Source organism: Molothrus aeneus, chromosome 1, assembly GCF_037042795.1.
Source record: "Molothrus aeneus isolate 106 chromosome 1, BPBGC_Maene_1.0, whole genome shotgun sequence".
Taxonomy (NCBI): Eukaryota; Metazoa; Chordata; class Aves; order Passeriformes; family Icteridae; genus Molothrus; species Molothrus aeneus.
The window spans coordinates 937,772-953,135 of NC_089646.1; the positions used below are offsets into that span (position 1 = coordinate 937,772).

Below are 15,364 nucleotides of genomic sequence, written 5' to 3' on the forward strand. Positions count from 1 at the left end.
TAGGATTGGTTCTGAGGGCGAAGAGGGGGGTCAGAAGAAGAAGCGCAGAGTTTGTTTTCAGAAAAATAGCGCTCCCTCCTTCTGCACATTCCTGCTGCAGTTCGGTGCTGTCCTCAGCAGGGACAGGCAGCAGGACAGAGCTCTGCTTTGCTCTTAGTTACTTTTAGCTGGCTGAGGCAGAGAAGATCTCTGGACTGTGGGGTTTTTTTTTTTTCCTTTTTCTTTGGAGCTGTTTAAACCTGTTCTGCACTGAACACCCAGAAGAGCACCGGCAGCTCACACCCGTGGCCCATCAGACCAGGCCTGGCTGCAGCATTTCCAGCACCAGAGGGACTGATAAGAGATTAAGTGAGCCAAGCTACAGCTCAAGATGGGGACTTTCTGAGTTTGTCATCTCTTTTGGAGCAGCAAGAGATTTTATTGTTGAATATGGCTCCTTTGTTGTGCTGATGAATTCTTTGCTCCTTAACCAACCATTTTTTTCAACTTTTCACCAAGGAAATCTTTATTTCTGAACCAGTTGAGGGAGGGGCCGCTTGAATTTGCTTTCCAGAGGAAAACCCTTTAAAGGTTTTTCTCCCAAAATTGCCCTAAACCAGGACACACTGCGATCCTTCCCGAGGCCCGGCTGTGGCCGGAGCCGCTCCCGGCCAGCGGGGCGGGCTTAGTGCGCTTTGAAGGGATTGGGTCGGGGCGGCAGCGGCGCCCTGAGGGAGCCCAGGGTGATCCTGCGCTGCCTCCCTGCGCTGCCGGCCCCGGCCTGCTCGCCCGAAATCCCCCCAAGGCCCGGCTGCTCCGGCCACGAGGGCTCCCGCATCCATCCAATAAAAAGCTGAATTCATCCATTTTTAGGAAGAAAAAAAGGATTCTGCCAGGTCAGTGACACTGCCAGTGTGACGGACACCAGCCACAGAGAACCAGAATCACTTCTGCTTTTCATTTCCTCCTTCCCCATAGCTGCATCCAGACCTGGTGAGGGGGATGCAGGGAGGCTGCTGAGGGACACAGGGCTGCAGCCAGGCCCTCCTGTCCTGCCCCCACACCTCCCTGCCAGGACATCAGCCCCACCACAGCACTTTTCAGGGAATCCCAGAATGGTTTGGGTGGGAAGGGACCTCCAAGCTCATCTTCTTCCACCTCCCTGGAAGGGGGCAGGAACACCTTCCACTATCCCAGGGTGCTCAAAGCCTCATCCAGCCTGGCCAACTTCCAGAGATGGAAGTGTCAACTCCTGTCAGACAGCACGCCCTGACCCGAAACCCCAAACTTCTTCCAGGGAGTTGCAGGCACCACCCCAGCAGTGGGAAGGCAGGAACCCTGGCAGGCTGCACACACAGCCCCAAAATGCTGCCACCCACAGCAATGAGCAGCTGGTGGCTCTGAAAGAGTAAAGCAGGGATTTATTACAAGGTCTCCAGGGATTCACCTTAGGCAGCGGAAAAGCCCAGCCAGGGCTACACCCAAGATGGGACCAAAGCGGTCACAAAATGGACGAGCGCTCACACTTTTAAAAGTGTGGTGGTCTCGTGCTTTTATAAGTTGTGCTCCATTTGAATAGTGGAGTTAACTGTCCAATTACACCTTTAGGTTATGAAGTCCCATCCTCCTTGTTGCTCTCTCTTCAGTTCACCGTTGTTTCTATTTTTTGGGCCTGGACTTTGTATCCTTGGCCTCAAGCTAGAACAGGATTGTTTTGTCTACCTACCCCATGAAAAGACCTTGCTAACAATGAAGCTCAGAGCTACACACCAAAGCAGCACAGAATCAAAAAAAAAAAAGGATGCTAAAATGCAAGGCATCATTGTCAGCTCATGGCTCCAGCCTGGCTTCCTGAGTGCGGGGTGGCTGCATACTCCAGCCCAGCCCAGCCCAGCCCAGCCCAGCCTGGCCCGGCCCAGCCCGGCCCAGCCCAGCCCAGCCCAGCCCAGCCCAGCCCAGCCCAGCCCAGCCCAGCCCAGCTGCCACCAGCCCTGCAGTGCTGCCAAAGGCTGGCACGGACAATCAGAGCCTCTTCCCTATTCCCTCCTGATTCTTCTGTGGCCTCAGTGCCCACAGGGAGAGGTAGGACACTATCCCCATGGCATCTAGGCAGGATAGCAGCACGCAGACAGCCCCAGGCAGGACACCACTTCTTTAATGCTCCAAGGGACTGAGCGGGAGGAGATGCAGAAAATGGCAGAGAGGGTCCAGCCCAGGCAGAGCTGCAGTGAGGCTGCACTGTGATGCCGTCATTCCCACAGCTCCTCCCTGCTCAGCCAGCCAAGGGCATGGGCAGGGGCCCAGCAGCCATCCCACCCTGTCAGTCACACACCTGGATGTGGATTTCTTGTGAGCAGATCCAAAAATATGGGAAGACTTTCTCAGTGAAGGTGGCCTCCAACTGCAAGATCTGCGTCAGGTCCTTTGCGTTGTAGAAAGTCACTCGGCCCATTTCATAGTCCAGGCAGACCCTGATTCTCTGGAGGTTTTCCTTCAGTGCCAGCACCTCAGAGCTCATGCAGATTGAACTGTACTGTCCTTCCCAGTCCATTAGCAGCCCCCAGAGCTTCTCAGATCTGGGCAGGTTGAGCGGCCTCTTCCTCGGCACAGACTCCGGGGCCACCCCCACGGCCCACCAGCCGTCTTCCCCAACCTCCACCTCCCAGTAATGCCTCCCAGATGTGAACCCCTGGGTGCCCAAGACACTGAAGTTGCCCGTGAACCTCTTGGGGGTGTCAGGGAGGTTTGGCTCTTGAAGTATGAACCGGACCATTTTGCAGTCCCGCGAGAGGATCAGCCGAGGATTCGCCGTCTCTGGGTCCAGAGATCACAGATCGCACCAGCTCTAAAGGTCCAGATCGCAGCCACGCTAAAGGGTGACAGAAACATCAGTCTGTGCCTGCTGAGAAGAGAACCAGCACCTCTCCTCCACCCTGCACCACGGGGCTGGGACCTGTCCTGGGAGCACAAGGGGCACTCCTGCAGCCCCCTCGGGTGGCATGGGACACGGCAGCCTCACTGTCCCCACGCTGGCAGCCGAGGGTGAAAAGATGCTCCCTGAGGCAGGACTGAGGCAGGCAGTGTCCCCACAGGCAGGGCACAGACACGATGGGCTTTGCTAAAGCTGCTCCCAGATGTGCTGCATATTGCAGCCTGTGGGGAGCAGTGCATGCCGTGGCTGTGAGCAGGCAGTGCTGCAGGGCAGGAGGGGCCAGGCCAGTCCCTGCTCCTGTGCCAAGGGCTCACCCAGCTCGGAGCCCTGCTCTGCCCAGCCAGCAGGCAACCGAGCTGCAGAGCCCGAGCTGCCCATCCACCAGGGATGTTCTGCTGCCATCCCGTGGCCATCCCACAGGGCCACACAGCTGTCACTGTGCGGTGCCACCAGCCCAGACCCTCTGCCAAACCCACTCCTGCGGGGACTGCAGGGGGGAAGCTGAGGCACGACTCTCCTGTGCTCAAGTGCATCATCCCAAAAACGGAGAGTGTGGAGAGCGGCCTCAGCACAAATGGTGCCAGCCACACCTCAGCCCAGCAATGCTGCACCATGTGGGCCCTGAGCACCTGCAGAAGCACTTCTGATCACACCAAAATGCCAGCTAAAATCACGTACAGCCCCTCTGCTTAACTGGGCACAGCCTGACACGGCCTCCTGCTGTCCTGGCCCTGGCCTGGCATCGCAGGACAGCATCCCTGGTGCTGCCTGGCACAAGGACAGACCTGGATTTTTATTGCAGGCCTAGTCACAACAGGACTCAGCTCTAGACAGATGCTGGGTTTAGATGTGCTGTGAGCTCATCTCAGCACCAAGGACATGAGGACACTCATCCTGGAAAGCTTTTCCCCCTCAGTTGTGCTCAGCAGCTCCATAAACTTACCCCTTATGCCCCAGTCTATCTCGCTCTGCAGGCTCACTGGAAGAAGGAAAGGAAGATGCATGAGTGTCTCTCCTGTGGCACCTGTCCTGCTCCCCATCAGGGCAGCAACCCAGATGTGGAGCCCCAGGCTCCAGCAAAGCCCATCCTGGGGATGGTTCCCACCTGGAGCAGCCGTTTTGCTCCTGAGCCCCAGGCAGAGGCAACAGGCAGTGAGGATTTCCCCCTGCCAGCCCAGCCCAGGGGAAGCACAGCACAGAGCCAGCAGGGCTTTACCTCTGAATTTATCCACCATGTCCACGACCCGCTGGCTCCTCCAAGTGAGGCTCTGAATGCTCTTCTGCAGCTCTGGGGAAACTGGCTCTGGGATCGGGGCCTTGGCTGCCTCACAGCTGAGGGGAACAGGGAGAGGAGCTCAGAGCCCAGCCACCAGCCAGGGCCAGCAGGGAAACAGGGAAATCCCTGCGGCCACAGAGCCCAGGGCAGCCCTGTCCCTGCTCTCAGCACAGCAACCCCATCTTTAGGAGGGGTGCAACAGCCTCTGGTTCCTGGTAACATCCCATGAAATCCCAAATCCCCAGCGGGGCAAACCACCTCCTTGCCGGCTCCTGCAGCGCTCTCAAAGCTCTGCCCAAAGGAGCTGAGCAGGAGGAGAGGGACACCGAGCCCGTTTCATACCTGCTCAGGATTCTGCCAACATCCTGCAAGAGAGAAAACACAGGAGAGCTGTGGCACTGCTGAGGGCCGGGGAGCTGCAGTGGCTGCCCAGCTGTGTGAAGCAGCTGAAGGGGGCTGGGGCTGAGCCCACACCTCATCCCAACCCTCCCTTCCATCAGGGCCCTGACCCACAACAGGCACAGCACAGTGTCACAGCATGGTGTCACAGTGTCACAGCACAGTGTCACAGTGTCACAGTGTCACAGCACGGTGTCACAGTGTCACAGTGTCACAGCACAGGGTCACAGTGTCACAGCACACTGTCACAGCACTGGTGTCACAGCATGGTGTCACGTCACAGTGTCACAGCACAGTGTCACAGCACAGTGTCACAGCTCAGTGTCACAGCAGAGTGTCACAGTGTCACAGCACAGTGTCACAGCACGGTGTCACAGAGTCACAGCACGGTGTCACAGTGTCACAGTACAGTGTGACAGCACAGTGTCACAGCACGGTGTCAGAACACAGTGTCACAGTGTCACAGCATGGTGTCACAGTGACACAGAACAGTGTCACAGCACGGTGTCAGAGTGTCATAGCACAGTGTCACAGCACCGTGTCACACCACAGTGTCACAGTGTCACAGCACAGTGTCACAGCACGGTGTCACAGCACAGTGTCACAGTGTCAGAGCACGGTGTCACAGTGTCACAGCACGGTGTCACAGCACCATGTCACAGCACGGTGTCACAGTGTCACAGCACCGTGTCACAGTGTCACAGCATGGTGTCACAGCATGGTGTCACAGCACAGTGTCACAGCACCGTGTCACAGCACGGTGTCACAGCACGGTGTCACAGTGTCACAGCACCGTGTCACAGTGTCACAGCATGGTGTCACAGCATGGTGTCACAGCACAGTGTCACAGCACCGTGTCACAGTGTCACAGCACGGTGTCCCACCATGGCCCCAGCCTGCACCAGGATGCAGAGGGTGCCAGCTGGGTGTCCCCAGCCCCAGTAGGGGTCACAGTGCCCAGGGGCTGATGCTGCCTCACCTGGAGGAACTCGACCCCCGGCTGGTCCCGCTTCTCCTGGATCTGCGCTATCACCGTGTCCAGCAGCGACTGCCTCTCCAAAACCCTGGACGTGTATTCCTCGCTCTTATTCACCAGCTCCTGGGACATCTGCTCCAGCTGGCCCAGCAGGGCCTTCTTCTGCTCCTCCAGGCACTGCTGCAGCTCCTCAAAGCTCTCAGTCACACGCTGCAACTCCCACATCACTGTCACCTGCAAGGCACCGCACGGAGGCCCTGAGCCCAGCCAGGCTCCGGCTGCCCCCGCAGGGACACGGCTGCTGCACAGAGGGGGCCAGGATCACACACAACGGCACCAGAGGTTTGGAACAGGAATAGCAGGAAGAACAGAGACAGGGGGGGGCAAGTCTGGATGTTGATGGGCCCAAGGAGGCCACATGAGATGGACAGAGAAAAGAATGTTGGCATGGATTAGGAGATAAGTATATATGGGGAGAGGGAAAGATGGGACATTCCTGGGGAGCCACATGGGTGAGCACTAGGGGGCATGGAGAGAACACACACCTGCAGGTCCTCGCTTTTCTGGTCTCCTGTGCTGTTCAATTTTTCCTTCTGCTTTTGTAGAAATAGCAGGTTTCTCTGGAGTGTCTCCTGGGGCAGGGATTAAACAATTGGCATTTCTGTTAATTTTGGAATGACATTCACAGCAGGGAGATGATGTTGCCAAACAACCCCTGTGCGGGCAAACCCAGTCTGGGGAGTCACTGGGGGTGACCCCTGCGTGTCTGGGAGTGAGTTTTGCGCTCAGAGACACCACACAACTCTCCAAACTCAGCCTGGGGACATCCCCATCCACAGCTCTTATGGCCAGAAACATTGCTGGAATAACTTCATTGGAGTTCCACTCCATTCCAGTGGAGACCCTGGATTTTGTGTTTATTTACATGTTTTTTTTAATTAGAAAAAACAACTCTCAACATTGGAAGTGTGATTTCTGGGAAGAGGTTTGCAGTGACAGTAGCAGGGACTCAGACAGGCCCCATCAATTTCCTGGAGTATTAACAAACTCCTCCTGCTCTGAGGCATCTCCTGCGTTGCAGTGAGCCGAGACCCCAGCCCACGCTGTGGGGAGAAAGCCTGGCTGGGGACATGTGGGGCACAAGGGACCATGTGGGACCCAGAGGGGTGAGCAGGGAGAGGGACCGGGGCTCCTGCGTGGGCTGGGGCCAGGCGGTGGCAGAAGCAGCAGCCCCAGCAGGGTGGGGTAGAGCAGCCCAAGCTGGCAGCCAGACAGGGAGCCCGGGCAGCAGCCGGCTGAGGCCCCAGATCCGTGGCTGGCCGGGGACACGGCCGAAGCTGTGTGTGGAGGGGAAGCAGAGCCGCGCCCTGAGGGAAGCCCAGACCCTGCTCAGAGCAGACCCAGAGCCACAGCCAGAGGAGCTCATGCCCAGAGCAGAGCCCAGACTGTCCTTGAAGGGAGCCCAGATGTGTGCCCGGACAGGACGCGGACCTGTGCCCACAGGGGACCCCAGCCTGTCCCCGAGGGAGCCCAGCCCCTGCTGCAGGGGATCCCCGCCTGTGGCCGGAGGGGACCCTGAGCTGTGCCCCTCGGCCGCCCCACCCCGGGCAGCCAAGGCCCCCAGGCCCTGCCCAAGCCCCCGGCCCCTCTCGCGGCGCCGCCCCGTACCCGCAGCTCCCGAGCGGCCTCTTCGGCGGGGCGGACACGGTGCCGGCGGTGCTCGGGCCCGTCCCGGCAGCAGGGCGCGCAGAGCAGGGCGGCGCAGGGCTCGCAGAACAGCGCCAGGGCCTTGCCGTGCTGGGGGCACCGCGGCCGCGCCGCCACCTCCTCCAGGGCCCGGGCCAGCCCGGCCACGTTGCCCAGGGAGCGGATGGGGCGCTGCGAGCCCGGCTCCAGCGGGGCGCGGCACTGCGGGCAGGCGGCGGGGCGCGGCGGGTCCCCCAGCACGCCCGCCAGGCACTGCCCGCAGAAGCTGTGCCCGCACGCCGTCAGCACGGGCTGCTCGAACACATCCAGGCACAGCGGGCAAGTGGCCTCGGCCACCAGCTGCTCCCGCAGGGCCAGCACCTCCTCAGCCATGGCCGCGACGGCCGGGAACGGACGGGAAGGGGCCGCACCCGCGACCGCGGCGGGGGAGGGCCTGGGCACGACGGGAACGGGCTGGGCTGGGCTGGGGGCCGGCAATTGGCTCTGGGATGCGAGTGTGTGTTTGTGAGTGTGTGTGTCAGTGTGTGCGGGCGTGTGCGCATCCATGTCATTGCACACACATGTAGAATGCCGCACCTTGTGCACATCCATGTCACTGCAAGTGTGTCTGTGTGTGCCTCTGTGTGTTTCTGTGTGCCTGGGAGTGTCCCCGTCTCTCCCTGGGCAGATTCCTGTGCCTGGATCTCACATTACTCACACGCGTGTCCATGTCCAAGTGCGTGTGTGCAAGCTGGGGAGGAAGGAGCAGGAAAACCCCGGGGGAACACGGGCACGGGGCCGCAGTGTGCGCTGCGTGTGCCCGTGTCTGCAGCCCACGGCAGCGGGGATGCAGCAGCGGCCGCGCAAAGTGAGGGCTGGGGTGAGTGTGAGTGAGAGTGTGAGTGTGAGCATGAGCATGAGTGAGAGTGTGAATGTGAGTGTAAGTGTCAGTGCAAGTGTGAGCGTGAGGGTAAGTGTGAGTGTGAGTGTGAGCCTTCATCCCAGCCTTCCCCCGGGGCGCAGCCAGTACGGTTCTGCCAGGGCCCGCGCATGCTGGGGATGCTTAAATCAGTTGAATCGTTAATAACCTGCCAGGGGCTGGGAGCTTCGGCCCGGCCCGGCCCCTATGGCGGGTCGCAGCTGGCAGCGGGAGCCCCTTCCCCAGGCCGGGCCCCGCGATCCTTCCCGAGGCCCGGCTGTGGCCGGAGCCGCTCCCGGCCAGCGGGGCGGGCTTAGTGCGCTTTGAAGGGATTGGGTCGGGGCGGCAGCGGCGCCCTGAGGGAGCCCAGGGTGATCCTGCGCTGCCTCCCTGCGCTGCCGGCCCCGGCCTGCTCGCCCGAAATCCCCCCAAGGCCCGGCTGCTCCGGCCACGAGGGCTCCCGCCTCCATCCAATAAAAAGCTGAATTCATCCATTTCTAGGAAGAAAAAAGGATTCTGCCAGGTCAGTGACACTGCCAGTGTGACGGACACCAGCCACAGAGAACCAGAATCACTTCTGCTTTTCATTTCCTCCTTCCCCATAGCTGCATCCAGACCTGGTGAGGGGGATGCAGGGAGGCTGCTGAGGGACACAGGGCTGCAGCCAGGCCCTCCTGTCCTGCCCCCACACCTCCTTGCCAGGACATCAGCCCCACCACAGCACTTTTCAGGGAATCCCAGAATGGTTTGGGTGGGAAGGGACCTCCAAGCTCATCTTCTTCCACCTCCCTGGAAGGGGGCAGGAACACCTTCCACTATCCCAGGGTGCTCAAAGCCTCATCCAGCCTGGCCAACTTCCAGAGATGGAAGTGTCAACTCCTGTCAGACAGCACGCCCTGACCCGAAACCCCAAACTTCTTCCAGGGAGTTGCAGGCACCACCCCAGCAGTGGGAAGGCAGGAACCCTGGCAGGCTGCACACACAGCCCCAAAATGCTGCCACCCACAGCAATGAGCAGCTGGTGGCTCTGAAAGAGTAAAGCAGGGATTTATTACAAGGTCTCCAGGGATTCACCTTAGGCAGCGGAAAAGCCCAGCCAGGGCTACACCCAAGATGGGCCCAAAGCGGTCACAAAATGGACGAGCGCTCACACTTTTAAAAGTGTGGTGGTCTCGTGCTTTTATAAGTTGTGCTCCATTTGAATAGTGGAGTTAACTGTCCAATTACACCTTTAGGTTATGAAGTCCCATCCTCCTTGTTGCTCTCTCTTCAGTTCACCGTTGTTTCTATTTTTTGGGCCTGGACTTTGTATCCTTGGCCTCAAGCTAGAACAGGATTGTTTTGTCTACCTACCCCGTGAAAAGAACTTGCTAACAATGAAGCTCAGAGCTACACACCAAAGCAGCACAGAATCAAAAAAAAAAAAGGATGCTAAAATGCAAAGCATCATTGTCAGCTCATGGCTCCAGCCTGGCTTCCTGAGTGCGGGGTGGCTGCATACTCCAGCCCAGCCCAGACCGGCCAAGCCCAGCCCGGCCTGGCCCAGCCCAGCCCAGCCCAGCCCAGCCCGGTTCAGCCCGGCCCAGCCCAGCCCAGCCCAGCCCAGCCCAGCCCAGCCCAGCCCGGTTCAGCCCAGCCCAGCCCGGCCCAGCCCGGCCCAGCCCAGCCCAGCCCAGCCCAGCCCAGCTGCCACCAGCCCTGCAGTGCTGCCAAAGGCTGGCACGGACAATCAGAGCCTCTTCCCCATTCCGTCCCGATTCTTCTGTGGCCTCAGTGCCCACAGGGAGAGGTAGGACACTATCCCCATGGCATCTAGGCAGGATAGCAGCACGCAGACAGCCCCAGGCAGGACAGCACTTCTTTAATGCTCCAAAGGACTGAGCGGGAGGAGATGCAGAAAATGGCAGAGAGGGTCCAGCCCAGGCAGAGCTGCAGTGAGGCTGCACTGTGATGCCGTCATTCCCACAGCTCCTCCCTGCTCAGCCAGCAAAGGGCATGGGCAGGGGCCCAGCAGCCATCCCACCCTGTCAGTCACACACCTGGATGTGGGTATTTTTTGAGCAGATTAAAAAATATGGGAAGACTTTCTCAGTGAAGGTGGCCTCCAACTGCTGTATCAGTCTCATGTCCTTTGCGTTGTAGAAAGTCACTTGGCCCATTTCATAGTCCAGGCAGACCCTGATTCTCTGGAGGTTTTCGCTGAGTGCCAGCGGGTGTGGGGTCATGCAGACTGTTCTATACTGGCTATTCTGGTTCATTAGCAGCCCCCAGAGCTTCTCAGATCTGGGCAGGCTGAGCAGCTTCTCCCACCGAATGGACTCCAGAGCCAATCCCAGGGACCACCAGCCGTCTTCCCCAACCTCCACCTCCCAGTAATGCCTCCCAGATGTGAACCCCTGGGTGCCTAAGACACAGGGGCTGCCCGTGAACCTCTTGGGGGTGTCAGGGAAGTTTTCTTTTCCAGGTCCCACCCAGACCCTTTTGAAGTCCTGCGAGAGGATCAGGCAAGGATCCACGGTCTCTGGGTCCAGCCGCACCTGCTCTAAAGGGTGACAGAAACATCAGTCAGTGCCTGCTGAGAAGAGAACCAGCACCTCTCCTCCACCCTGCACCACGGGGCTGGGACCTGTCCTGGGAGCACAAGGGGCACTCCTGCAGCCCCCTCGGGTGGCATGGGACACGGCAGCCTCACTGTCCCCACGCTGGCAGCCGAGGGTGAAAAGATGCTCCCTGAGGCAGGACTGAGGCAGGCAGTGTCCCCACAGGCAGGGCACAGACACGATGGGCTTTGCTAAAGCTGCTCCCAGATGTGCTGCATATTGCAGCCTGTGGGGAGCAGTGCATGCCGTGGCTGTGAGCAGGCAGTGCTGCAGGGCAGGAGGGGCCAGGCCAGTCCCTGCTCCTGTGCCAAGGGCTCACCCAGCTCGGAGCCCTGCTCTGCCCAGCCAGCAGGCAACCGAGCTGCAGAGCCCGAGCTGCCCATCCACCAGGGATGTTCTGCTGCCATCCCGTGGCCATCCCACAGGGCCACACAGCTGTCACTGTGCGGTGCCACCAGCCCAGACCCTCTGCCAAACCCACTCCTGCGGGGACTGCAGGGGGGAAACTGAGGCACGACTCTCCTGTGCTCAAGTGCATCATCCCAAAAACGGAGAGTGTGGAGAGCGGCCTCAGCACAAATGGTGCCAGCCACACCTCAGCCCAGCAATGCTGCACCATGTGGGCCCTGAGCACCTGCAGAAGCACTTCTGATCACACCAAAATGCCAGCTAAAATCACGTACAGCCCCTCTGCTTAACTGGGCACAGCCTGACACGGCCTCCTGCTGTCCTGGCCCTGGCCTGGCATCGCAGGACAGCATCCCTGGTGCTGCCTGGCACAAGGACAGACCTGGATTTTTATTGCAGGCCTAGTCACAACAACAGGACTCAGCTCTAGACAGATGCTGGGTTTAGATGTGCTGTGAACTCATCTCAGCACCAAGGACATGAGGACACTCATCCTGGAAAGCTTTTCCCCCTCAGTTGTGCTCAGCAGCTCCATAAACTTACCCCTTATGCCCCAGTCTATCTCGCTCTGCAGGCTCACTGGAAGAAGGAAAGGAAGATGCATGAGTGTCTCTCCTGTGGCACCTGTCCTGCTCCCCATCAGGGCAGCAACCCAGATGTGGAGCCCCAGGCTCCAGCAAAGCCCATCCTGGGGATGGTTCCCACCTGGAGCAGCCGTTTTGCTCCTGAGCCCCAGGCAGAGGCACCAGGCAGTGAGGATTTCCCCCTGCCAGCCCAGCCCAGGGGAAGCACAGCACAGAGCCAGCAGGGCTTTACCTCTGAATTTATCCACCATGTCCACGACCCGCTGGCTCCTCCAAGTGAGGCTCTGAATGCTCTTCTGCAGCTCTGGGGAAACTGGCTCTGGGATCGGGGCCTTGGCTGCCTCACAGCTGAGGGGAACAGGGAGAGGAGCTCAGAGCCCAGCCACCAGCCAGGGCCAGCAGGGAAACAGGGAAATCCCTGCGGCCACAGAGCCCAGGGCAGCCCTGTCCCTGCTCTCAGCACAGCAACCCCATCTTTAGGAGGGGTGCAACAGCCTCTGGTTCCTGGTAACATCCCATGAAATCCCAAATCCCCAGCAGGGCAAACCACCTCCTTGCCGGCTCCTGCAGCGCTCTCAAAGCTCTGCCAAAGGAGCTGAGCAGGAGGAGAGGGACACCGAGCCCGTTTCATACCTGCTCAGGATTCTGCCAACATCCTGCAAGAGAGAAAACACAGGAGAGCTGTGGCACTGCTGAGGGCCAGGGAGCTGCAGTGGCTGCCCAGCTGTGTGAAGCAGCTGAAGGGGGCTGGGGCTGAGCCCACACCTCATCCCAACCCTCCCTTCCATCAGGGCCCTGACCCACAGCAGGCACAGCACAGTGTCACAGCACAGTGTCACAGCATGGTGTCACAGCACAGTGTCACAGTGTCACAGTGTCACAGCACAGGGTCACAGTGTCACAGCACAGTGTCACAGCACAGTGTCACAGCACAGTGTCACAGTGTCACAGTGTCACAGCACCGTGTCACAGTGTCACAGCACGGTGTCACAGTGTCACAGCACAGTGTCACAGCATGGTGTCACAGTGTCACAGCACAGTGTCACAGCACCGTGTCACAGTGTCACCGCACGGTGTCCCACCATGGCCCCAGCCTGCACCAGGATGCAGAGGGTGCCAGCTGGGTGTCCCCAGCCCCAGTAGGGGTCACAGTGCCCAGGGGCTGATGCTGCCTCACCTGGAGGAACTCGACCCCCGGCTGGTCCTGCTTCTCCTGGATCTGCGCTATCACCGTGTCCAGCAGCGACTGCCTCTCCAAAACCCTGGACGTGTATTCCTCGCTCTTATTCACCAGCTCCTGGGACATCTGCTCCAGCTGGCCCAGCAGGGCCTTCTTCTGCTCCTCCAGGCACTGCTGCAGCTCCTCAAAGCTCTCCGTCACACGCTGCAACTCTGACCTCACTGTCACCTGCAAGGCACCGCACGGAGGCCCTGAGCCCAGCCAGGCTCCGGCTGCCCCCGCAGGGACACGGCTGCTGCACAGAGGGGGCCAGGATCACACACAACGGCACCAGAGGTTTGGAACAGGAACAGCAGGAAGAACAGAGACAGGGGGGCAAGTCTGGATGTTGACGGGCCCAAGGAGGCCACATGAGATGGACAGAGAAAAGAATGTTGGCATGGATTAGGAGATAAGTATATATGGGGAGAGGGAAATATGGGACATTCCTGGGGAGCCACATGGGTGAGCACTGGGGGGCATGGAGAGGAACACACACCTGCAGGACTAGACTTTTCTGGTCTCCTGTGCTGTTCAATTTTTCCTTCTGCTTTTGTAGAAATAGCAGGTTTCTCTGGAGTGTCTCCTGGGGCAGGGATTAAACAAATGGCATTTCTGTTAATTTTGGAATGACATTCACAGCAGGGAGATGATGTTGCCAAACAACCCCTGTGCGGACAAACCCAGTCTGGGGAGTCACTGGGGGTGACCCCTGCGTGTCTGGGAGTGAGTTTTGCGCTCAGAGACACCACGCAACTCTCCAAACTCAGCCTGGGGACATCCCCATCCACAGCTCTTATGGCCAGAAACATTGCTGGAATAACTTCATTGGAGTTCCACTCCATTCCAGTGGAGACCCTGGATTTTGTGTTTATTTAAATGGTTTTTTTTAATTAGAAAAAACAACTCTCAACATTGGAAGTGTGATTTCTGGGAAGAGGTTTGCAGTGACAGTAGCAGGGACTCAGACAGGCCCCATCAATTTCCTGGAGTATTAACAAACTCCTCCTGCTCTGAGGCATCTCCTGCGTTGCAGTGAGCCAAGACCCCAGCCCACGCTGTGGGGAGAAAGCCTGGCTGGGGCCATGTGGGGCACAAGGGACCATGTGGGACCCAGAGGGGTGAGCAGGGAGAGGGACCGGGGCTCCTGCGTGGGCTGGGGCCAGGCGGTGGCAGAAGCAGCAGCCCCAGCAGGGTGGGGTAGAGCAGCCCAAGCTGGCAGCCAGACAGGGAGCCCGGGCAGCAGCCGGCTGAGGCCCCAGATCCGTGGCTGGCCGGGGACACGGCCGAAGCTGTGTGTGGAGGGGAAGCAGAGCCGCGCCCTGAGGGAAGCCCAGACCCTGCTCAGAGCAGACCCAGAGCCACAGCCAGAGGAGCTCATGCCCAGAGCAGAGCCCAGACTGTCCTTGAAGGGAGCCCAGATGTGTGCCCGGACAGGACGCGGACCTGTGCCCACAGGGGACCCCAGCCTGTCCCCGAGGGAGCCCAGCCCCTGCTGCAGGGGATCCCCGCCTGTGGCCGGAGGGGACCCTGAGCTGTGCCCCTCGGCCGCCCCACCCCGGGCAGCCAAGGCCCCCAGGCCCTGCCCAAGCCCCCGGCCCCTCTCGCGGCGCCGCCCCGTACCCGCAGCTCCCGGGCGGCCTCTTCGGCGGGGCGGACACGGTGCCGGCGGTGCTCGGGCCCGTCCCGGCAGCAGGGCGCGCAGAGCAGGGCGGCGCAGGGCTCGCAGAACAGCGCCAGGGCCTTGCCGTGCTGGGGGCACCGCGGCCGCGCCGCCACCTCCTCCAGGGCCCGGGCCAGCCCGGCCATGTTGCCCAGGGAGCGGATGGGGCGCTGCGAGCCCGGCTCCAGCGGGGCGCGGCACTGCGGGCAGGCGGCGGGGCGCGGCGGGTCCCCCAGCACGCCCGCCAGGCACTGCCCGCAGAAGCTGTGCCCGCACGCCGTCAGCACGGGCTGCTCGAACACATCCAGGCACAGCGGGCAAGTGGCCTCGGCCACCAGCTGCTCTCGCAGGGCCAGCACCTCCTCAGCCATGGCCGCGACGGACGGGAACGGACGGGAAGGTGCCGAGGCGGGGCCGGGCCGGGGCCTTGCCCCGGGGCACAGTCCGCACGGTACGGCAGGCGCGGCTTGCTCCGGGAGTAGCGCTGCCATGGCCCGGTTAATGTTTAAATTCCTATAATCATCAATATGGTGGAACGTGTCCAGCCTGTCTCGCCCTTGGCGGCGGCTCGGCGCTGCCTAGCGGCAATCTCACCTCCAGGCCTTGCACTGTGTCCTGAGGTGACTTTTATGCTCATATCCCTCTTCGTCTGTGTCGCTCAGAAATAAATTTTGCACGTTTAGGATTGGTTCTGAGGGCGAAGAGGGGGGTCAGAAGAAGAAG

At 60.1% G+C, this 15,364-nt stretch overlaps 2 protein-coding genes across 2 annotated transcripts; both read right to left on the minus strand.

Moving 5' to 3' along the window:
• Positions 1-2,132: 2,132 nt before the first annotated feature.
• Positions 2,133-7,641, minus strand: LOC136556857 (E3 ubiquitin-protein ligase TRIM7-like). The gene is given in 7 exon segments (XM_066550269.1): positions 2,133-2,822; positions 3,851-3,890; positions 4,128-4,243; positions 4,530-4,552; positions 5,566-5,796; positions 6,108-6,194; positions 7,231-7,641. Coding segments are annotated over 7 exon segments (1,431 nt in total). The 3' UTR covers positions 2,133-2,299.
• A 2,553-nt stretch (positions 7,642-10,194) lies between these two features.
• LOC136556761 (E3 ubiquitin-protein ligase TRIM7-like) lies at positions 10,195-15,012 on the minus strand. The gene is made up of 7 exons (XM_066550143.1): positions 14,602-15,012; positions 13,478-13,564; positions 12,937-13,167; positions 12,393-12,415; positions 11,992-12,107; positions 11,719-11,754; positions 10,195-10,709 (listed from the first exon to the last, which is right to left on the minus strand). The coding sequence occupies exons 1-7, from the start codon at positions 15,010-15,012 to the stop codon at positions 10,195-10,197; spliced, it is 1,419 nt and encodes a 472-aa protein (XP_066406240.1).
• Between the last annotated feature and the right edge of the window lie 352 nt (positions 15,013-15,364).